General features: G+C 42.3%; 1 protein-coding gene across 1 annotated transcript; it reads left to right on the top strand.

Annotated features, from left to right (window-relative positions):
- Positions 1-2,741: 2,741 nt before the first annotated feature.
- LOC102214100 (E3 ubiquitin-protein ligase TRIM21-like) lies at positions 2,742-17,008 on the top strand. Its single transcript, XM_005747872.2, has 11 exons — positions 2,742-2,858; positions 5,708-6,224; positions 9,392-9,545; positions 11,589-11,684; positions 12,030-12,119; positions 12,225-12,368; positions 14,640-14,787; positions 15,032-15,076; positions 15,185-15,211; positions 15,422-15,597; positions 15,911-17,008. Exons 2-11 carry the CDS (start codon positions 5,719-5,721, stop codon positions 16,277-16,279), a joined length of 1,755 nt encoding a protein of 584 aa, XP_005747929.1. The 5' UTR covers positions 2,742-2,858; positions 5,708-5,718; the 3' UTR covers positions 16,280-17,008.
- Positions 17,009-18,997: the final 1,989 nt, after the last annotated feature.

Raw genomic sequence — 18,997 nt, 5'->3', positions numbered from 1 at the left:
ATTCAGTAACGTTTGCACGTCCTCTCCCGTTAATGCGGCAGGTAAATAATCAACAACAGTGCATATTATGTTAGCGCGATCTGCCTTATTACAAACCTGCCATCACTGTGCATTTAGTGACCATGATGAGACAGAGTCTGGCTCAGATGCTGGCAGTTCTCGCTGCAGTCTGCCGGTAGCGTCTCCTTTCAGGCAGGATAGACGAATGTCACCGAGCAGTGACTCAGTTTGTGGTCAAAGGCTTGCACCTGTTTGCCACAGCAGATGATTTTCAGTAAGTGAATGTGTTTAATTGTAGGCAGGGACATTACTGGATATTCTTGTGTTATTGCTACAGAAGAATATTCATTTTATTATTTTACATTTACAATGTTTTTTCCTGGGGACCCTGTGACACCCCATTGAAGAGCCGTAGGCTGTGGATCTCTTAATGATCTCTTAAGATCTCACTGTTGGGTTTGTAAGGCCATGTTACTCCTAAATGTCTATCCTGTTCAAAGAGAAGATAAAAAACAAAGTTCTAAGCTAGTCGACCTTAGTGTTCTCCTTTTTTAAAAAGAATCGATAAAGAATCGAATCGTTAAACAGAATCGAAAATGGAATCGTGAAAATCTTATCAATACCCATCCCTAGCAGCAAGAGTGAAACCAGTACAGTCTACAATAAACACAGTTAAATAAAAGTGCCTTATACTCTGAGATAATACAGAAATGTAAATATATAAAAAAGTGATAAAAGTTCAAATGAAGTTGGTTAAAAACAGTAAAATTAAGACTGATGTGTAGGAGAGAAGTGCAAATTGCTTTAAAGTCTTTTGCCTGACAGGCGTGTAAACCTGTCCCAGAATGAAGTTATTGTACAGCTTTATAGAGAGAGGTTTTCTAAAGTGTTCTTTATGGCAGCGAGGCTGAATCACTCTGCTGCCTCAGAGGTGTGGAGTGGGTGTGATGGGCTGTCTGTGATGGAGAGGGTAGGTTCAGTGACCTCCTGGCCCAAATTCTGACCAATGATTCTTCCGGCCTCGCAGAGTAGTTTGTTCATCCTGCTGGCATTTCTGGCACTGACGCTGCCCCCCAGCAGACACCAGCAAACTAGATGGTACTCACTACCACAGAAGAAGATCTCCATCATCAAAGGATATGAGCTTCATTAGAAAGTACAGTGTGCTCATCCCCTTCTTGCTTGTATGAATGGGTGAGTAAGGCAATTGTATCAAGTACTTTGAGTGCTCAGGAAGAGTAGAAAAGCGTTGTAGATGAACATTTGCCATCAGCCACCTGGAAAATGATTTACTAACGGCTTTTTTGGCACCAATAACTGGTTGTGCTCTTCCTGTGAGTGAGTGTCGATAAAGTCCGTCCCTAATCATTTTTAAAAATGGGAAGCGCTACATCAGGGCGCAGCAAGACATTGACAGGTTGGTGAAAGTTAGGAGGTTTAAGAAACAGTGGAAGAAGGCATCAGAAATGGAAAGGAGAAAACTTGAAGCACTTCAGTGTGAGGTGGAGAACATAGTGAACCGTGCAGGCCGAAATGGGCATTCCTTATAGTCTCTGCAAGCTAAAAAAAGGTGGCTTGGAGAAAGAAATCATACCAGGACTTGTGGAACGGCAGTAGAGATCCTAATTCATCACACAGTTCAGTTAATCAGTCTTAGCTACACCCATGTGCATGTAATGAAGCATCTCAAACAGACTTTATCTCTTTATTGCTTCAACTCCCAGAACAAACACGCATCATGACAGTGTGCAAAACTCTGATGTGGGCATCAAGTGTCCTGTATGATTTAACAGACAATGTGGAGATACAGAAATTCTTATATTGCTGCCATATAATCTGCATCATTATAATTGCATTGATAACATTCTTTACAGCATTATTTCATCTAATAATATTTCTCACAGTATTGATACTGCATTACAGCTGTTTATTGAAGATGTCCATTTGAGGATCCTTCCATTATGTTAACTTTTATTACAGGTACGGTTAGAAGTATTTTATACACATTGCATATCTGAGCTTATTTTGAGTTGATGTTCAGTTCATTAAGGGTCTTAAGCTTCACTGGCGTGACTGTCCAGGTGATACATGCTGAGGGAAACTAGAACATAGAAGGATAACTGCAATGCATGCTTACAGTACATATAATCTAGGAATGTGTCAGACCTGAGGCCTTAACTCATTTGGTGTCTCACAATATTTTATTCTACTTGGTAACAGATGATCAGAGTCAATAATTAGCCTCAGAGACCCTGAGGGCTTGAAGTTTATTACCTTGTATGGAAGGTGTTATAGAAAAGAGAAGTTCTATGTCTGCTTATAGCTATTAAAGATGTACGATTGACTGTGACTAATGTCTGGAACCTATTTTAATCTGTCATTGACGCATGGGGGGGCGTGTACCCCACTGCTTTATAAGTATCCACAACATGTATGTTGGTCAGAAGACATATGTTGATGTTTTCTCCGGGCTGTTACAAACTCATCGTTTGATTGCACTTTTCTGGGGCCTCCGTGGTTTGTGACACTGCTCTACATTGATTGATTTCGCGACAGTTTCTTGAAATAAAAAGCATGTGCATTATCTAATTAGAGCTGTGTTTGCTAAAGAGCTGTGAGACAGAGTTGATCTAAAACAGCATACCTCTGCAGCTGCACCTGTCGAGCAGGTCTGTTTGGATAAATGTCGTGGGTGGGGTGGGGGGGTTAAGAGGAGGGATCAACAAAACAATGAAGGAAAAATGACACGAATGAGAAAAGTGAAATCCAGACTGACAGGAGCAAGAGAAGGAGAGGAACGAGCTACAGGGAACATCTCGTACAAACACTCAAATACAACCTCTCTGCTGAAACTGCAGGTAAGACATGTTCACTAACATGTGAACTGTGGACTCTGTTCCTGTTGTTAGTTGGTGTCTGAATAGGATCAGTTCACCCAGCAGCCTGTAGAGCGTCATCTGTCTGTGCACTATGTCAAAGGAAGCTCTGTATATGCCTATATGTAACACAAGTACTGATATTTAATGTTATCATGCAGTGTGTGAAAGTGTGTAAAAACATGCAACAATACACGCTACCTGTTTATACTGCAGCTTTACAGCTTTAATATCAAAGCTAAATGATGTAACTTCAGGAAATGGTTGTGCAGGCAGGTGTTATCGAGCTGTGTGCCTGTACGGTCTGATACTCCAAATCTGTTTCATGACGACGTGAAAGAAATCAGCAGAGAAAGGCAGCCGTGGGTGTGGGTCGCTACGCCACATGAAACTTTATATAAGCCTTTGACACCAGTGTGCTCAACAGTTATACAGTCTGTTGTTGACATGTGTGCGCCGTCACGATACTTTTACCAAAGCTGGATTTATAAACCAAAAACATTAACAGAATCACAACGACAGTGATGGGTCATTGTCGGTCACACTGACTGTGTGTTCAAATTCAGCCTTTTGGTTTTATACCAGCGTTTCCCCCAAAGTCTCGTCAAAATGGTCAAATTTCACATGGTCTTTGTGTTCTTATTGGTCAACAGTGATTCTCTGTCATGATGGCCATTTTGGCACTTTTTCACATAGGACTGGGTAGGCGTGGCTAAATCACTATTTAAAAACCACGTTTTGTATTCAGTTCATCTTTGTCTGGTAAAAAAAGTGATCATTAATCTCACACGTTTAATTGTGACCTATACTTTTTCTTAGCACTGAGGTTGTGAGAACAACACAAAACCTCACCTCCATCATAGCTTCACCAGTGTTAATATAAAGCACTGGTATAAAGTGTTACACACAGATTTTACACATTACTTTTCATAAATGTTATCATCTTCTCTCTGAGGAAGCTTTCGGATACACGACAGCTCTGTGATGTCTTGCATATTTCAGTAATGACCACTGTCTTCGGATTGTTTACCACATGACTGAGTAATGGCTCAACAATGCTGGTGGTGCTTCCTGTACGGCGGCTGCTCGCACGTTTTCATGAGCCAGTAAATCTGTCTGTTATTTATTTTATTTTGCTTCTTTACTTTCCTAAAGCACTCGTATATTGTGTTCCATCATTTTTTCCAGTGCTGTACAAAAAGCAGCTGATGTTTGGATTAGTGAAGCTTCCACTCTGCTAATTTCACACGACAGCACATTTCTGCCTGGTATGAAGAAACTAACAGAAAGATCGCTCTCATGAGGTCACTGTGACAGAAGCAGGCTTCCTTTCACTTCTCTTATTCATGAAATAACAGTTTATTGTTGAATGCTGGAGCGAGGTGCTTATACGACATAAATACATATTATCCTGCCAGTCAGAGTCAGCTGATCTCAGTACAGCACACACTAAAGAAACACGAATGACTTGCAGGATTTTTTCCTCATTGCCTCGTTTAACTCGGTAATGATGACGTCCTGGCCGAGAATATTCCAGCCGAGCCTGAATTTCTTGATCTTGCGCAACTACTCCTTTGTATATTTTCACTGTGTGTTTTAGCTTTAGTGTGTTTAAGTTAAGGAAGTGCACACTCACACTGAGAGTCTCATGCTGCCAGCAGCTCCAAAGAGCTTCTGAATCAGTTGATGGATTAGGCGAACAATGAATGTTTTAGAGTACACTTAGGTTACATGTTACCCAGCAAAAAGGGGCATGAATCCTCTCGGTACCTGTTTGTCCTTCACTTTTGGTTCTTGATGGATATTGCTGAAGTCGAGCTTTAGACCGGTGATAATGAGATCATTTTAATGATAGTAATATATGAGCTAAGACTGGGGCTGTTAGGCTGTATCAGAGTGCAGATATCCAGGCTGGACGAGTGAAACCAGCCTATCAGTCCAGCTCGTCCAGGTTTCAGGATGAAGCGAGTGTTTGCAGCACTACTGTCACTGTTCTGTATATTATTGTGTAACAGTGACTGTTCCTCGTCTGCGGTCATGAATTTTGAGTACGTTAGCTGGGCCAGGACTTGCTGAATGGAATATGGCTCCCATCTTTGATAGCAGTGACCAACAGGTGCTTCGACAGGAAATGAAGGAAGCTGGTCAGAGGGCGTGGCTTGGGTGTGTCAGACACTTGAAGAACAGGTGGATGGATAGATAAAAACATCTAATAATTCAAAGTTTATCACTTCAGCTTGTATTGGAGAGGTGGATGTTGCCCAAGATAATACCTCCATCCACTCCATCACTCACTGGCCAATCACAGGAGCAGAATGAGATTACCCATAATGCACCACTAAATGACAGGATATCATTCCTGTCTCTGGATATCTCTGTACAACTCCTCCATTTCATTCACAGCACACAGTGCAGTAGTTCCAGCATTACTACTGCATCCTCTACAGAGAAAATAACAAAGTACGGGATCTTAACATACATACATATCCGTGTATATATATTTAATATTCTCTGCTATTAGTATCTCTTAGAGCTATTTTGTTTCTATTTTGTAACTTTGTAACATATTGTATTAATTAGTCGGTTACTGTTCTCACTGCCTCGAGTAACTGGGAACACATATTTTCAGGGATAATTAAAGAGTTCTGGTTCTGATTCAGCGTAGTTTGGAGTTCCCATGAACAAGCTCCAGACCAGTTCTGTATAAACTCAGTCTTTTCCTGTGGCAACGAGAATTAGATGAGATCTGAACAGTAAAGCTTTTGAAAGTCATGTCTGCTGATGCACACGGTTTAATATTTTTCTAATCTTCTGTCTGTCTCTATATGCAGCTTAAAACTAAATGGCTATGTCACTACCTGCTGCCTTCCTGTCTGAAGAACAGTTCACCTGCCCTATATGTCTGGAAGTATTTACCAAACCGGTCACAACACCATGTGGACACAGTTTCTGCCAAACCTGCATTTCCTCCTACTGGGACGGAAACAGTACAAAAATGTACCAGTGCCCTCTCTGCAAAGAGTCCTTCCTCAAGAGACCAGCTCTCCATATCAACCTGACCCTGAAGGAAATAACTGAACAATTCAAGCAGATGGCCGGCTCTCCTGTGGCTGACAGACTTGGAGGAACAGAGCCTTCCAGGTCCCCTTCCCATCTTAATCAACCACTGCCACCCAGATTCCAGAGGCAGGGGGAGATGCCCGAGAACATCCTTGCAGAAATGATGTCACGTTTTCAGCGCCTGCCAGACCCCGGGCTGCCTCACGCTGCACTCCCCCAAAGCCAGAGTCGAGATGGTGCTCCCTTTGTCAGGACGGAGCATCACGACCCCCCACCACCTTACCCCAGGTACCGAAATATACTGAAATATTGCATACAATATATTTGACTGAACCACATTAATAGTAAATGGACTGGTTCTTATGTTTTCCAAGTGCTTTATACATGCCTCATTCACCCGTTCATGCAGCCACCTTTTTCTACACTTCAGTGCTTCCCATGTAGCAGTCACACATTCACACTCTGATGGATGCGTCAGCAGCTTGGAGTTACTGTCTTCACTGAGGACATTTGGCACGCAGACTGGTGCAGCCAGGGATTAAACCGCTAACACTGTAGCTAGTAGATGACCTGCTCTACTGTTCAGTTTTATTCATATATCTCCAAATCACAGCAGCAGTCACCTGAGGGCCACAAAAAGTCTGTAAAGTTGGACTCAGTAAATGACTTCACATTTGTAAAGAGACGTTACCAAATAGTACCAAACAATCATCCAGATTTCTCTGGATGATTGTTTGTCATTAGTGTGTCAGCGGGATGTTTGTGAGAGTAGTGCCACAACAAAGCATAAATTATTTAATTTTTTTTTTTATTTGTTCCAAATTTGACTTTATAACTTTTCAGGTCTATGCCTGTAGTGGTGAGGTATGTGGGGGGACATTTTCATATCCTCTACACAGAGTCATGTGAATGTTTGGGCACCCCTGATAATTCTCATATTTTTCCTTCATAAATCATTATTTGTTTGGATCAGCAATTTCATTTCAATGTGTCATATAGGAGACACACGCAATGATATTTGAGAAGTGAAATGAAGTTTATAGGATTTACAGAAAGTGTGCAATAGTTACTTCAACTAAATTAGGCAGGTGCATAAATTCGGGCACCCTTGTTGTTTTATTGACTTGAATACCTTTAGCACTAATTATTGAAACATAAAATGTGTTTGGTAAGCTCATTGACCCTTGACCTACATACACAGGTGAATCCAATCATGAGAACGGGTATTTAAGGTGGCCAATTGCAAGTTTTTCTCCTCTTTGCATCTTCTCTCGAGAGTGGCTACAAGGGAGCCTCAAAACAGCTCTCAAATGACCTGAAAACAAAGATTGTTCACATCATGGTTTAAGGGAAGGATACAAAAAGCTGTCGCAGAGATTTCAGCTGTCAGTTTCCACTGTGAGGAAAATAGTGAGGAAATGGAAAACCACAGACACAGTCCTGGTTAAGGCCGGAAGTGACAGGTCGAGGAAAATCTTAGATAAGCAGAGACGAAGGATGGTGAGAAGAGTTAGAGTCGACCCACACACCAGCACCACCGGCGCCAGTGTCTGGCAGCCTCGCCTCTGTCAGTGCGCCCCAGGGTGGCTGTGGCTACACAGTAGCTTAACGTCACCAGTGTGTGAATGTGTGGATGACTGGATGTGTAAAGCGCTTTGGGGTCCTTAGGGACGAGTAAAGTGCTATATAAATACAGGCCATTTACCATTGTTCAACTATTCTGCACACTTTACACAAAGAGATGCTGTATGAGAGAGTGATGCAGAGGAAGCCTTTCTGTGCACCTGCCACAAACAGAGTCGCTTGAGGTTTGCTAAAGCACATTTGGACAAGCCGGCTTCATTCTGGAATAAGGTGCTGTGGACTGATGAAGCTAAAACTGAGTTATTTAGACATAACAAGAGGTGGTATGGAAACAGAACACAGCACTCCAAGAGGAACACTTGCTGCCCACAGTAAAATGTGGTGGCACTTCCGCCATGCTGTGGGGCTGTGTGGCCAGTGCAGGTACTGGGAAATGAAACTGCTGATCCAAACAACCAGTGATTTATGAAGGAAAATCATGAAAATGATCAAGGGTGCCCAAACTTTTGCATACCACTGTAAATGCTACAAGGCTCCCACAGAGAGGACCAGATTTACTAAGTGGACACATTAGCTTGATGCCACAACAGCAGAAACGCTTTGATGGGAGGATTCAGCAGCAGCAGTGGACAAGCAGACCCGATGAGGGAGCGAGAAATCGGAAAATGAAAAAAACAATCAAATACATGCTCAGAGATTTTACGTGAATAAACATCCATCTCACACAAATCAATTAGTTAAACTACAGACACGTCTTAAAAACATATAGGCCTAGACAACCTGCTAATACTTTTCATTCCTCGTGGGTTTGTAAACTAATAACAGTGTTATATGACGTTTGGCTGCTCTGTGCTCTGCTGAATGGAGAGATCAGCACCTCGTGGCTGTTTGGTAGTTTAAATGCTTCAGATAGTCTCCGACCCCTGCTCTCAGGGAGTCCTTACCACGCCGACTGTTGAACTTTACAACAAAACTACTTTCCAGTATTAAGCACATTTTATGTTTATGCCTTTTTGATAAACAGTCCAAAGCCACAGAGATTCCCTTTGTTACGATGAATAGCACGAGCCGTCGTTTGCGTTGGAACGACCTGAGCCCCTCCACTCTTCTTCTTTGGAAAAAAAGAAAAAGGTTTAAATGTTTCATCACTTATTGAAATATACATGTTATTAAACCAACTCAGCAGTTTCAAACGATTGAAGAGAAGGCGAGTGGGCTTCTTTAGGTTTGTGAAGACATCCGGCCTGGCATCCACAAGGCTTCTTCACTTTTAAAACAACAGACGCAGACTCTAGTAATGGTTGTCCTCTTGGAAGGAGTACTGAGACTTCTTAACCATTACTAATGGTATTAGTCCTCAAGTGAGACAAGGTTTTAGCACTGATGTTTACAACAGAAACATTTGTATGGTGCACGTTTCTGGCCTCCCATTCTCATTTTTAGACCACTGGAGTATTTTTGCATTACTCACAGCTCAAAAGCATCTTTTGTTTTATACTGGGTGTTGCTCAGGTCACCCACTGCCTAAAACAAGTGTCTCTTGACTGGTTGGCCATTGCAAACAGGAGGTTTGAACAGGAGGTGAGTGGTTGTGCTGTGTTCACAAAGATATCTCGTCAGTATGACATCATGAACGGACGGGAGAAAAACTGTGTGAAACAGATTGTTTAGAGGAGTGTTTGCATGTAGTATCAGTGTACATATGACAGGAAATAAGAAAAGCAGAGTAAGGAAACCTTTTGTGTTAACAGCTAAATGTAACCATACACATGTCAAACTGTAAACAACTGAATAATATGTCCTGGAAACCAGACGACAGGTTAATCAGTCACTTACATGTTACGGCTTTATTCAAATGTTGACATGTCCAGTGACTCGGATTTGCCGCCGTGCCCCATCCACCTGAGAGGTCTGGAATTCTTCTGTCGCACTGATAACGTGTGCGTGTGCAGCACGTGTGTGGGGACGTCAGATCACCTAGGACACAACATCACCCCCGCCAAACGAGAGTGGCACTTGAAGAAGGTTTGTGCATGTGGTGGTTGGCTCACAGCTAACTGGGCCTCACTGACTGGTTTAGTAAAAGTTCTCTTTGAGAATAAACCATCATGCTGCGGGGATTTGTTGCAACTTTGTTGTAGGGTTGGGAATTCTTACAGTTATTGTGATGTTGATATGTATTTCTTTAATTTTCAGAATGTTGAAGGTTTTTTTCCTCACAGGCTCCTGATATGCTGACATGGCATGATTCTAATTTTCACAACAGAATAACTGGAACGATGGATTCCAGTTTGGGCTGGCATGTCCAAAGGTCAGACTATCAGGTGGAGCTGTGAACATCCTCATTGCTAAACTCTGGGCTGGACCACACAGCTGTGCTATCATCACAGTCTGTTAGAACTATGTCTCTAGGTTTGTGTCTGTGCAGAACCACAGTGGATTGAGATGAATCCAGATGTGACTGCAGGCTTTCAGCTTTGATTCAGCAGCTTTAGCAAAACTCCTGCACTCACTGTTCAGGAATTAGAAGCTTTTCTACACAGTCTCACTTTTTCAGAGGCTCAAGGTGAACGAGAGTATTTTCAACATTTAAATTTTTAAAAGTTGAATTATGTATTAATACACACACATTTAAATATAACACTTGTATTTAATATTTTAATGAAAAACGGCTCCCTGATGTTTCGAACCCTAAACTGTAACCATCTCCAGCTGCTGCTTGTTCGTGCGTCTCTGTGCCTTCAGTTTTGTATTCAATAAGCTGGTCTATAGAGTTCAGTTGGGGTGACTGACTTTGTTATAATATCCCATTTCTTTATCTTGATAAACTCTTCGGCAGAGATGGGCATCTGATTACGTTTTTCAAGTAACAAGTAAAGTAAGGGATTACTATTGCAAAAATGGTAATTAGATTACCGTTACTTTCCCGTAGGAACGCTGCGTTACTGCGTTACTAAACCGTGATTTTTTTGCGAGAATGTCTCATGACAGTGACGTAAGCGAGTGCGCCGTTAGTGACAACAGCTGTGTGCAGATCAACAATGGATCACATATCGAGTGCAGAGAGAGTATGAGCGTGCAGCGTTTAAAGCGTGGAAGTACTGACCTTACTTTGAGTTTGATTCCATAAAAAGTGACAAAAACTTCCGAGCAAGCTCCGAGTAGCTACGACGTAATGGGAAACTCACAGAGAAACTCGCGGATTCTTCCACTGACCGCGGCACACCTGCACCAGGGTAAACCTCCGCCTGCCCCACTCCTGCTTTACAGGTGAAAATAGAGCAACAGGACCGCTGAGTCTTTGACTTTATTTATTTTCTGCTGTGTTTTACTTGCATCTATTTGAAAGACTGAGTGTAAACACAAAAAAATATTTACTTTATGTGCTGGAATGTGCAGAAAATAGGTTTAAATGTTAAACTAATTTCTTCCAGTCAGAGAATGTTGCATATAATTAAATTTTTGCTTGATGCATAAAGTTAAAAGATTAAAACTAATAAAACAAGTTTTAAAAAGAGACTTTTCCATTTGATTACATTTTGTATGATGGATTATGCAGAAAAAGTAGAATTGGGCTGAAAGATCTATCGCTCTATCACCTCTTCAGGGTGTAAATCGTGTTTTTAAAAAGTAACTAAGTAACTAAGTAATTAATTACCTTTGAAAATAAGGAATCAGTAAAGTAACAGGATTACTTTTTTGGGGAAGTAATTGGTAATTAGTTACTGATTACTTTTTTCAAGTAACTTGACCAACACTGCTCTTGGGTTGCTTTTGCTTTGGCCCATTATCCAATCATGTTTGCTCTCACTCATCAGAATTCATACTACTTCTATCAGCAGTAACACCTGGCTCCACCGTTTTTGTGAAACACCTGAATTAAAGCTGAAGATCTGCACTTCAATCATATTTTCCGTGTTTGTCAGTTGACACAGTTGATTTTAAATCAAAGTCAACTGTCATTGACAAACAAACTGTGCATCTAATTGTATATAAACATGCAACTGCAGCAGAGCATGTTCAATGCGTTGGTTGTTAGACACACTGTGTGTTTTCTGTCTCATTCAGGCTCAGTTAGGTGTTACTGAGGCGGAGCTAAAGGAGCTCATCAGTGAGAGAGAGAGAAAAGTGGAGGAGGTACACAGCTCCCTGCGAGAGATAAAGGTGAGTGAAGTGGTGTCAACACGACTGCAGGAAGAAGCTTCGCTTATGGATCGTATGTATTTATTCTCTCACACGTGCACTTTGTTTGTTTGTTTGTTTTGTTAAGATAGCATGCTACATTGTTCCAGGAGCCAATCAGAGAGCAGAGATCTTTAGCTGACACTTGTCCTTAAAAACTGTTCATGTGGCCGAGCTGTTCATGTCTAATGAAATATCTCAGAAAAGAAAATTATAGAATAGATACCAAAAGTGAGCACACTTTAGTTTGTCACATTTTGCATTTATGGTTGTCTCTGAATTCTTCTTTTCTACTTTTCCGCTGGTTGCTGTTCGTGCTTTAATCAGGATAGTGCAGAGAGAGAGACGGATGAAGCCGTCTGTGCTTTTTCCAAGCTGATCTCCAGCGTGGAGCACTGCCAAGCTGAAGTCTTGGAGGTGACCAACTACAGAGACAATCATACTGCACACACTATTTTTGTCTCAAAGTAGACGACACATTTGTCGGCATATTCATGAACACACCCTTTCTGTGGCACCCAGGTGATAGAGGTGACTCTTCGAGCGGCAGAGCGCAGAGCTCAGAGCGTGCTGAGAGAGCTGGAAGAAGAAATAGCTGAGCTTAAACGGAGGAGCTCAGCACTGAGTCAGCTGGCTCTGTCTGAGGACTACATATTCTTTCTCAAGGTATGAATAAATAATGAAATGAGGCACCAGATAAAATAATACAGACGTAATACATTTGCAGTGCTCCACTAGTTACTCCCAGTAACAGATCCAGAAAGTAGCTATAAGTCCAGTTAAGGAATATACTGAGAATTGAGATGCAGAGATGTGAAACCCTGGATCAGGATTACTCATCTTGCTAGAGGCACTAGCTGCTGGGAGACATGAAAATGTCTTCTCCACTCACTTTTTTTTTACTCCTGATGCTTTTATGTTATTGTTTGCATAAAACTACCAAATGATTGTCAGAGAATTGTGAGAGCCACGGTTATAGTACTAAAAGCTGGGGCGCCCCAGTCACGCTCACAGAACAGTTCGGTACAAGCAGCGTTTGTTAGGGTGCAGACACGTGACCAGGGAGGAGAGGGTTGTAGAGGTGCTCGTGGTGGCAACAGGAACGAGTGAATGAAGCTGATGAGCGTCACCCATTCAGTTGCTAGAGGTTGCTGTTAGTCAGCGGGAAATTTCTTCCTCAAGCCTTGGACCAGTCATTAGAAAAGAAGCCTTCCCCAACCAGCTGGCAAAAAGTTTGTGATTCATTTGGTCAGCAGCATATTGTAGCACTGTGGTTTACTGGAATCGACAGATTCTCTGAGCTGAAGCGAAACAAGAAAAAGAGAAGATTAGGCTTAAACGAAATGTTGTGTCTTTTGAAACACATCGGCTGTGGCTGAGGCACGACTTCTACTTTGTAGGCATTTCTGGTTTGTGCCACACCTTATACTCCTGCTCAGCCAGTAGGTAGTCAGTAGCAATCTGCTAGCAACCAAAGCATTTACTGGGAGGTTTTTGGTGCAAACTCCAGGAACCACTGCCAACTACCTTTCCAGCAGAAACTACTGATGTTTCCAGATGTAATCTGCAGTGAGGGGAGGGAGTGCATGGACGAGAGTCTGAAAACAAGCAGATATGTTCTGGAGAGAAGAGAGAATGAAGGTTAGTAGAACCTGGACAGAGTTCAATGAGAGGGAGACAGGTGAACATGTAAGGAGTACATGGATGAGTTTGAAGGACAGTGCACGAGAGAGGTGCAGAAGAGAGTGCAGCCAGGGCGGACCTTTTCCTAAACCGCTGATGAAAATTAAATCGGTGATTATTGGAATTTGTTATTTGGCCCTAAGTAACTGGAATTTGGCTACTTTGAGCATATAGTATGATTAACATGATATGTAACATAGACTGTATGTCTTTATGACTAGGGATGGGTACCGGTGTCCGGTGCCATGATGGCACCGGTTCTGACATAAACGGTAGTAACCAGACCGAAAAGCAGCGCACATTTCGGTGCTTTATTTCGGTGCTTTTTTTCCTGAGCTGTGATACACTTTAGATTCTAGCCAATCATTTACGTTTCCGAGGATCGTAGGCGGGGCCAGGTACGTACGTTCTGTTAGAGCAGAGCTACAGATTAAAAATGCCCAAGGCGAAGCGGTCAAAAGTCTGGCTGTACTTCACAGCAAAATATGCAAACTCAGCAGCAACTTTAAGCGCTTTAAGCTGATACTGTGATACTGTCAAAGGAGGTAACACCAAGAATCCGATGAAACACCTGGCGACGCATAGCGTTTTTTTAAAAGCCCAGAAATGCGCTGTATTTGATAGCTTGCTGCCAGACCTCACACCGAGCGCATCTACTGCCGGTGGGTTGCCTGTTATGCAACATCCCCCAAAAACACGAAGAGGAGAGTCCTGGCCCCTAGCCCTGCCAGTGTAGCAGAAATGATGACGGATGATGGTGGCAGCAGCCGTTCTTCTCTGCGCGAGTAGCTAATTTACGTTGAGTAGGCTAACCACGTTATTACATTAATGCATGTAAGGTGAACTAGCAAACATCATCATAGTTACATGCGGCTGTCTTCTTGTTTGATGGCAGATACTCCCTTCACCCTGGCCAAAAAGGCTAAAATGGCCAAAGAAAAAGTGGAAAACAGCTGAACATGAGAGGTTTAGGACAAAGTTTGTGTTTTTTCCATTGTTTAAGCACTGCTTCCAGCCATGAGTGATACCATATATGCCCCATAGCTGCAGAAAAGGCTAACATTGTTATCTTTTTACAAAAAACAGCTGAACATGAGAGGTTTTTGGACCAATTTTGTGTTCTCCATTCTTTAAGCACCGGTTTGAGCACCGTTTGAGCACCGGCACCGTTTCAAAAGTACCGATTTGGCACCGGTATCGGATAAAACCTAAACGATACCCATCCCTATTTATGACATTAATATCTCCCTGCAGACGTTCCCTTCCCTGTCTGCACCTTGGCAGGCTAAGAACTGGTCCGGAGTCTCTGTGTCATCTCAGCTGACGTCAGGTGTGATTCTCAGGTCTGTCAATCAGATGATGGAGCAGTTTCACAAAGAGCTGCGAATACTGCCAGAAATCTGTAAGTCTTCATTCCCACCTCAAGTTAAACTGGGCAGTAAAGTCACGTTGAAAATTCAAAAGAGCAAATAGTGTCTCTAAACCTTTGCAACTCAATGGAACGTCTGTACAATAGCAACGTAGCCAAAAAAAGACCATCCTAGCATTATGTAATTCTAAGTTCAAACTCTGCATGATCATGTTTTCATTAACAAACATCAAATATTAACTCAACATTACAAAAATGTGTCTCTCCATACTGGTAGGTCAGCAATCGTCATCAAACCAGTCTTTATCTAGACCCAACCCGAGTAAGTGTTTTAATGACAGCACACAATTCTTTACATGTTAATATTCTTCTTCAAATAAATGACTTGAAGAAAATGTCGAGAAGTCAATTTATCACATTTTCTTTGCAGAGGTTAAGAGGGTTCAAGAATATGCAGGTATGGACTTAAATCCTTTTAGCGTTTACTTTTGTTTGAGCCCCGAGCTAAACTGGCGGGTTTTTAGAAACTCCATTTCAAAGACGTTTTGGCATTTACAGTTTTCTGTCCAACTTGTGTACCGGACATCATTCTTCTTTAACCCGAACTCAAGTCAGCAGTGTTACAGGGTGGAGGAACTAACCATTGCTCTATCACTGTATCTGTCAGTTGACATCACTTTGGATCCCACCACAGCCCACCCACGTCTCACCGTCTCAGCAGATGGGAAGAGGGTTTACTGCGGAGATCGCCATCAGGTGGTACCAGACAACCCGAAACGCTTTGACCGGGTAGTGTGTCTGCTGGCCAACCAGGGCTTCAACTCAGGGCGCCATTACTGGGAGGTAAGCAATATGGAAACAAGCTCTTTTAGTTTAAACTCTCAGTCTCTGTGTACAAACAAAGCAGTCCATCTGATGGGTACGTGGAGACATGAGCGAGGGGAGCTTTATGACATCTTGAGTTTAGTGAGAAGATTTTATGTGTTTCTTTTTGCTAAATTACTGATTAATTAGTGTTTTTTATTTCTTTTTTTAACATATGGGGGATCTCCCATCATAACTGGAAAAACTATGGCATCCACATTAAAGATCAAAGCGCACTGCAAATTCGGTGTCGAATGTCTAAATTAATCATTACCATAATGTCCTCTTACAGGTGGAGGTAGGGGGGAAGACTGATTGGGACCTCGGCGTGGCCAGTCGGTCCATCAACCGTAAGGGTAAAATCACCGTGAGCCCCGCCCATGGATACTGGTTTCTCAGCCTTCGGGATCAGTCCGAGTTCGCCTTCAGAACAGAACCATCGACCAACTTGACGGTTCACATCAGACCATCTCGGGTGGGAATCTATGTTGACTATGACAAGGGACTGTTGTCCTTCTACAACGTAGATGCCAAAGTGCTAATGTTTACATTCACAGATAGTTTTTCTGATACCATCCATCCATTCTTCAGCCCCTGTACAAATAAATCGGGACGGAATGAGGCTCCACTAATCATCTGTCCTGTTGCAATGACAGAATGATCAACTATATCAAGTGCTTTAAAGTACTGCTTCAAGACTTGGATACAGAAACATCTGCAACTAATAACTGATCATTTTATTCTTTGCAGCACAATAAAGAAGAATATGGCCTTTTGTTAGCATATGCTAAAGCTGCCATTGTGATTAATATTGGCAGAAAATGTGAAATTCTTTCAGGAAAATACGGACTCTGCATCCGTCAAACTAAAGATGAGCGATGAGCCTCAGCTCAACGGCCTGCATTACTGATGGCATGGAGTCGCATGTGGATTTGGCAGTTTACACTTCTGGAAAGGCACACTTACTACATCATGAAACAAAAATGACACCAAAGAAGAGCCAGGACTGTTATATCAGAAAGTGCTCTCCTTGGCCGTCAGACGTTTGAGACTGCTGCAGAGAATCCTGAAAGCTGCGTCCTCAAAAAGAAACACTTCATTGTGTTGCTGTCATCACATTAAAAATGAGAAAATATTTTCCTTAAAACATTTACAGTGGCCATATTTTGATCATGAATCAGTGTGTGTTGGTATGTCTGGACTACATTTTTTATGTGTGCTCTGTGCCTTTAAGAGTCTCTGCAGTCTCTCCTTTTTCTGATTGGCTGCCGCTGTCTCCGGCAGACCTGTCCTCAGCTGCCCAAGTCATAGGCTGTATCCCAATTCAGGGTCTGCAACCTTAAAGTACGCAGTCTTAACGATCCACAAGGGCCGCGTACTCAAAGACCGCTAAGGCGAGCGAGGCTTGTGAAATCGGACAGTCTAGCCTCCGTCGCGCTGCCCAGGTTGCCTAGCAACCATGATACTAACAGCTGGAAACGTGTCATACAGCTTTGTTTGACAGAAATGAAGGAGACAATCTTTTGTTCATTTGTTTGTTTCTACATGAGCTTTGATCATTCTCTGTAAGATTAAGCTCAGCTATTGGACGGCGTATATTTTAAAGTAAAGGCTTTAAAACCAAGTTAGTACAAACGTCACTAATGTCACATGACTTTGCCGACATGTGGCCAACAGGAATGTTTTAATGTTCTTTGTTATTAAACATTCGCACATAAATAAGTGACATAATATTCAGTACTTACTTAAAGTTTACTCTTCGGCCGCCCCTCATCCGCTGTTTTTTTCTGCAAATTTATCCACACCCACCGCCGTGCTATGCATTCTGGGATATGTTGGGCCACGAAGTCTACACTGCCACAGCCTTAAAATTCAGGGACATGAAGGACGCATTTGAGGACCACATTTCGAGCAGCCTTTGAATTGGGACAGCTTTCGTTGCGTCGCTGTGACGTAATCGGCCTTAAAATGCGGCCTTTAAGGCTGCAGACCCTGAATTGGGATACAGTCCTAGCATTTAATCCCTCTGTGTGTCCTGACAACAGCTAGGACAGTGTATAGTACTGTAAATAGCTTTGTCCACTTATAAACAGCACTGAAGCCCACTTCCTCTTGTACGTTTTCTCTTGTTTATTAAATTTGGGAGTTTGGGGTAGCGCTTGTCCTCGTGTAGTTTAAGTAGCACTTCTTTGGAAAAGCTTGTTTCTTTTGTTACTTTGGCTGATTTTGGTTCACCCTGGAGTTTCTGCTTTCAGTTTTGGTACGACTGATGTAGCAATAAACCTCACCTTCATCTGTGACTTGGCTGTTTCTGACTTTGGGGACCAAGGCACCTTTTTTTAACCCTTGTTGCGCTCCTGTACCCCCAGAGCGGGGCGTGACAGTATGTTCTCTGTGTTAATGTCCTATTCTGTGTTCTACTGATGAATCATCTAGAGGTAGAATCAGTGGAGTTTTTGAATGAGGGTTTTACACATATGTGATTCGGAGCACGGCAGCACTGATGCCACCTCTGTCACTGTTCGTGATTATTATTTTGTCTTTATAAATTCTTAGATTAATTAAATAAGTATAATTGATGTGATTTGATCATTATTATGTGATTATGAATATAATTTGATTCTGCTTTTGCTTTTCTTCTTTAAAATACTTTAAAAAAAAACTCCAGCAACTAAAAGACTAAATTGTGGACATTCCCTTTTTAACACTTTGTGAAGGTAAGAATTTGAGCATTAACCAGTTTTAGTGTGAATAGCTCTTACTGGTTACAGGCCCATGTGACCTACTGTCCAGAACCCAAAAATGAACCCGGTTAATTACAATTACAAAGCTGCCATAATGAATGTGGCTGACGGAGGCTCGGCTTTCTTTTATCAGACAAAAGCACTCGGACAGTGGGGCAGTGAGAGCCGAGCGAGTCCCCTCACCCACATCTGCTCCATCTGAACTCTGCACTGGCTGCTGGGTAATACTCGTAGGATCAGGCATTAGGACTCTGGGAACAGAGATCCAGTCCAGACTTCCTGTACAGGGGCGCTGGTTAGAGGTCGATGTACTGTGGGAATGCACCCTCTCTGTGGGTCTCTCTGTCGTAGTTATCTTAGTGACTTCAAACATGTCTTTGTCATTTCCTTGTTCCTTTCTGTGACATGTGACAAGCATGGTTTGAATGTTTGGAATTATTTCAATGGATGACTTTTAGACGGTCACAGAGCAAAATGTTGATGCTATCTGAGACAGAGAGAGGTTGTTTCAGGTTAAAGACTTTAAGGTGCTTAAATTTGGTGCTACACACACACACACACACACACACACACACACACACACACACACACACACACACACACACACACACACACACACACACACACACACACAC

The sequence above is a fragment of the Pundamilia nyererei genome, unplaced genomic scaffold (assembly GCF_000239375.1).
Source record: "Pundamilia nyererei isolate P.nyererei 1_Seehausen unplaced genomic scaffold, PunNye1.0 scaffold00207, whole genome shotgun sequence".
NCBI lineage: Eukaryota > Metazoa > Chordata > Actinopteri > Cichliformes > Cichlidae > Pundamilia > Pundamilia nyererei.
This window is presented reverse-complemented; position numbering and strand designations above follow the sequence as displayed.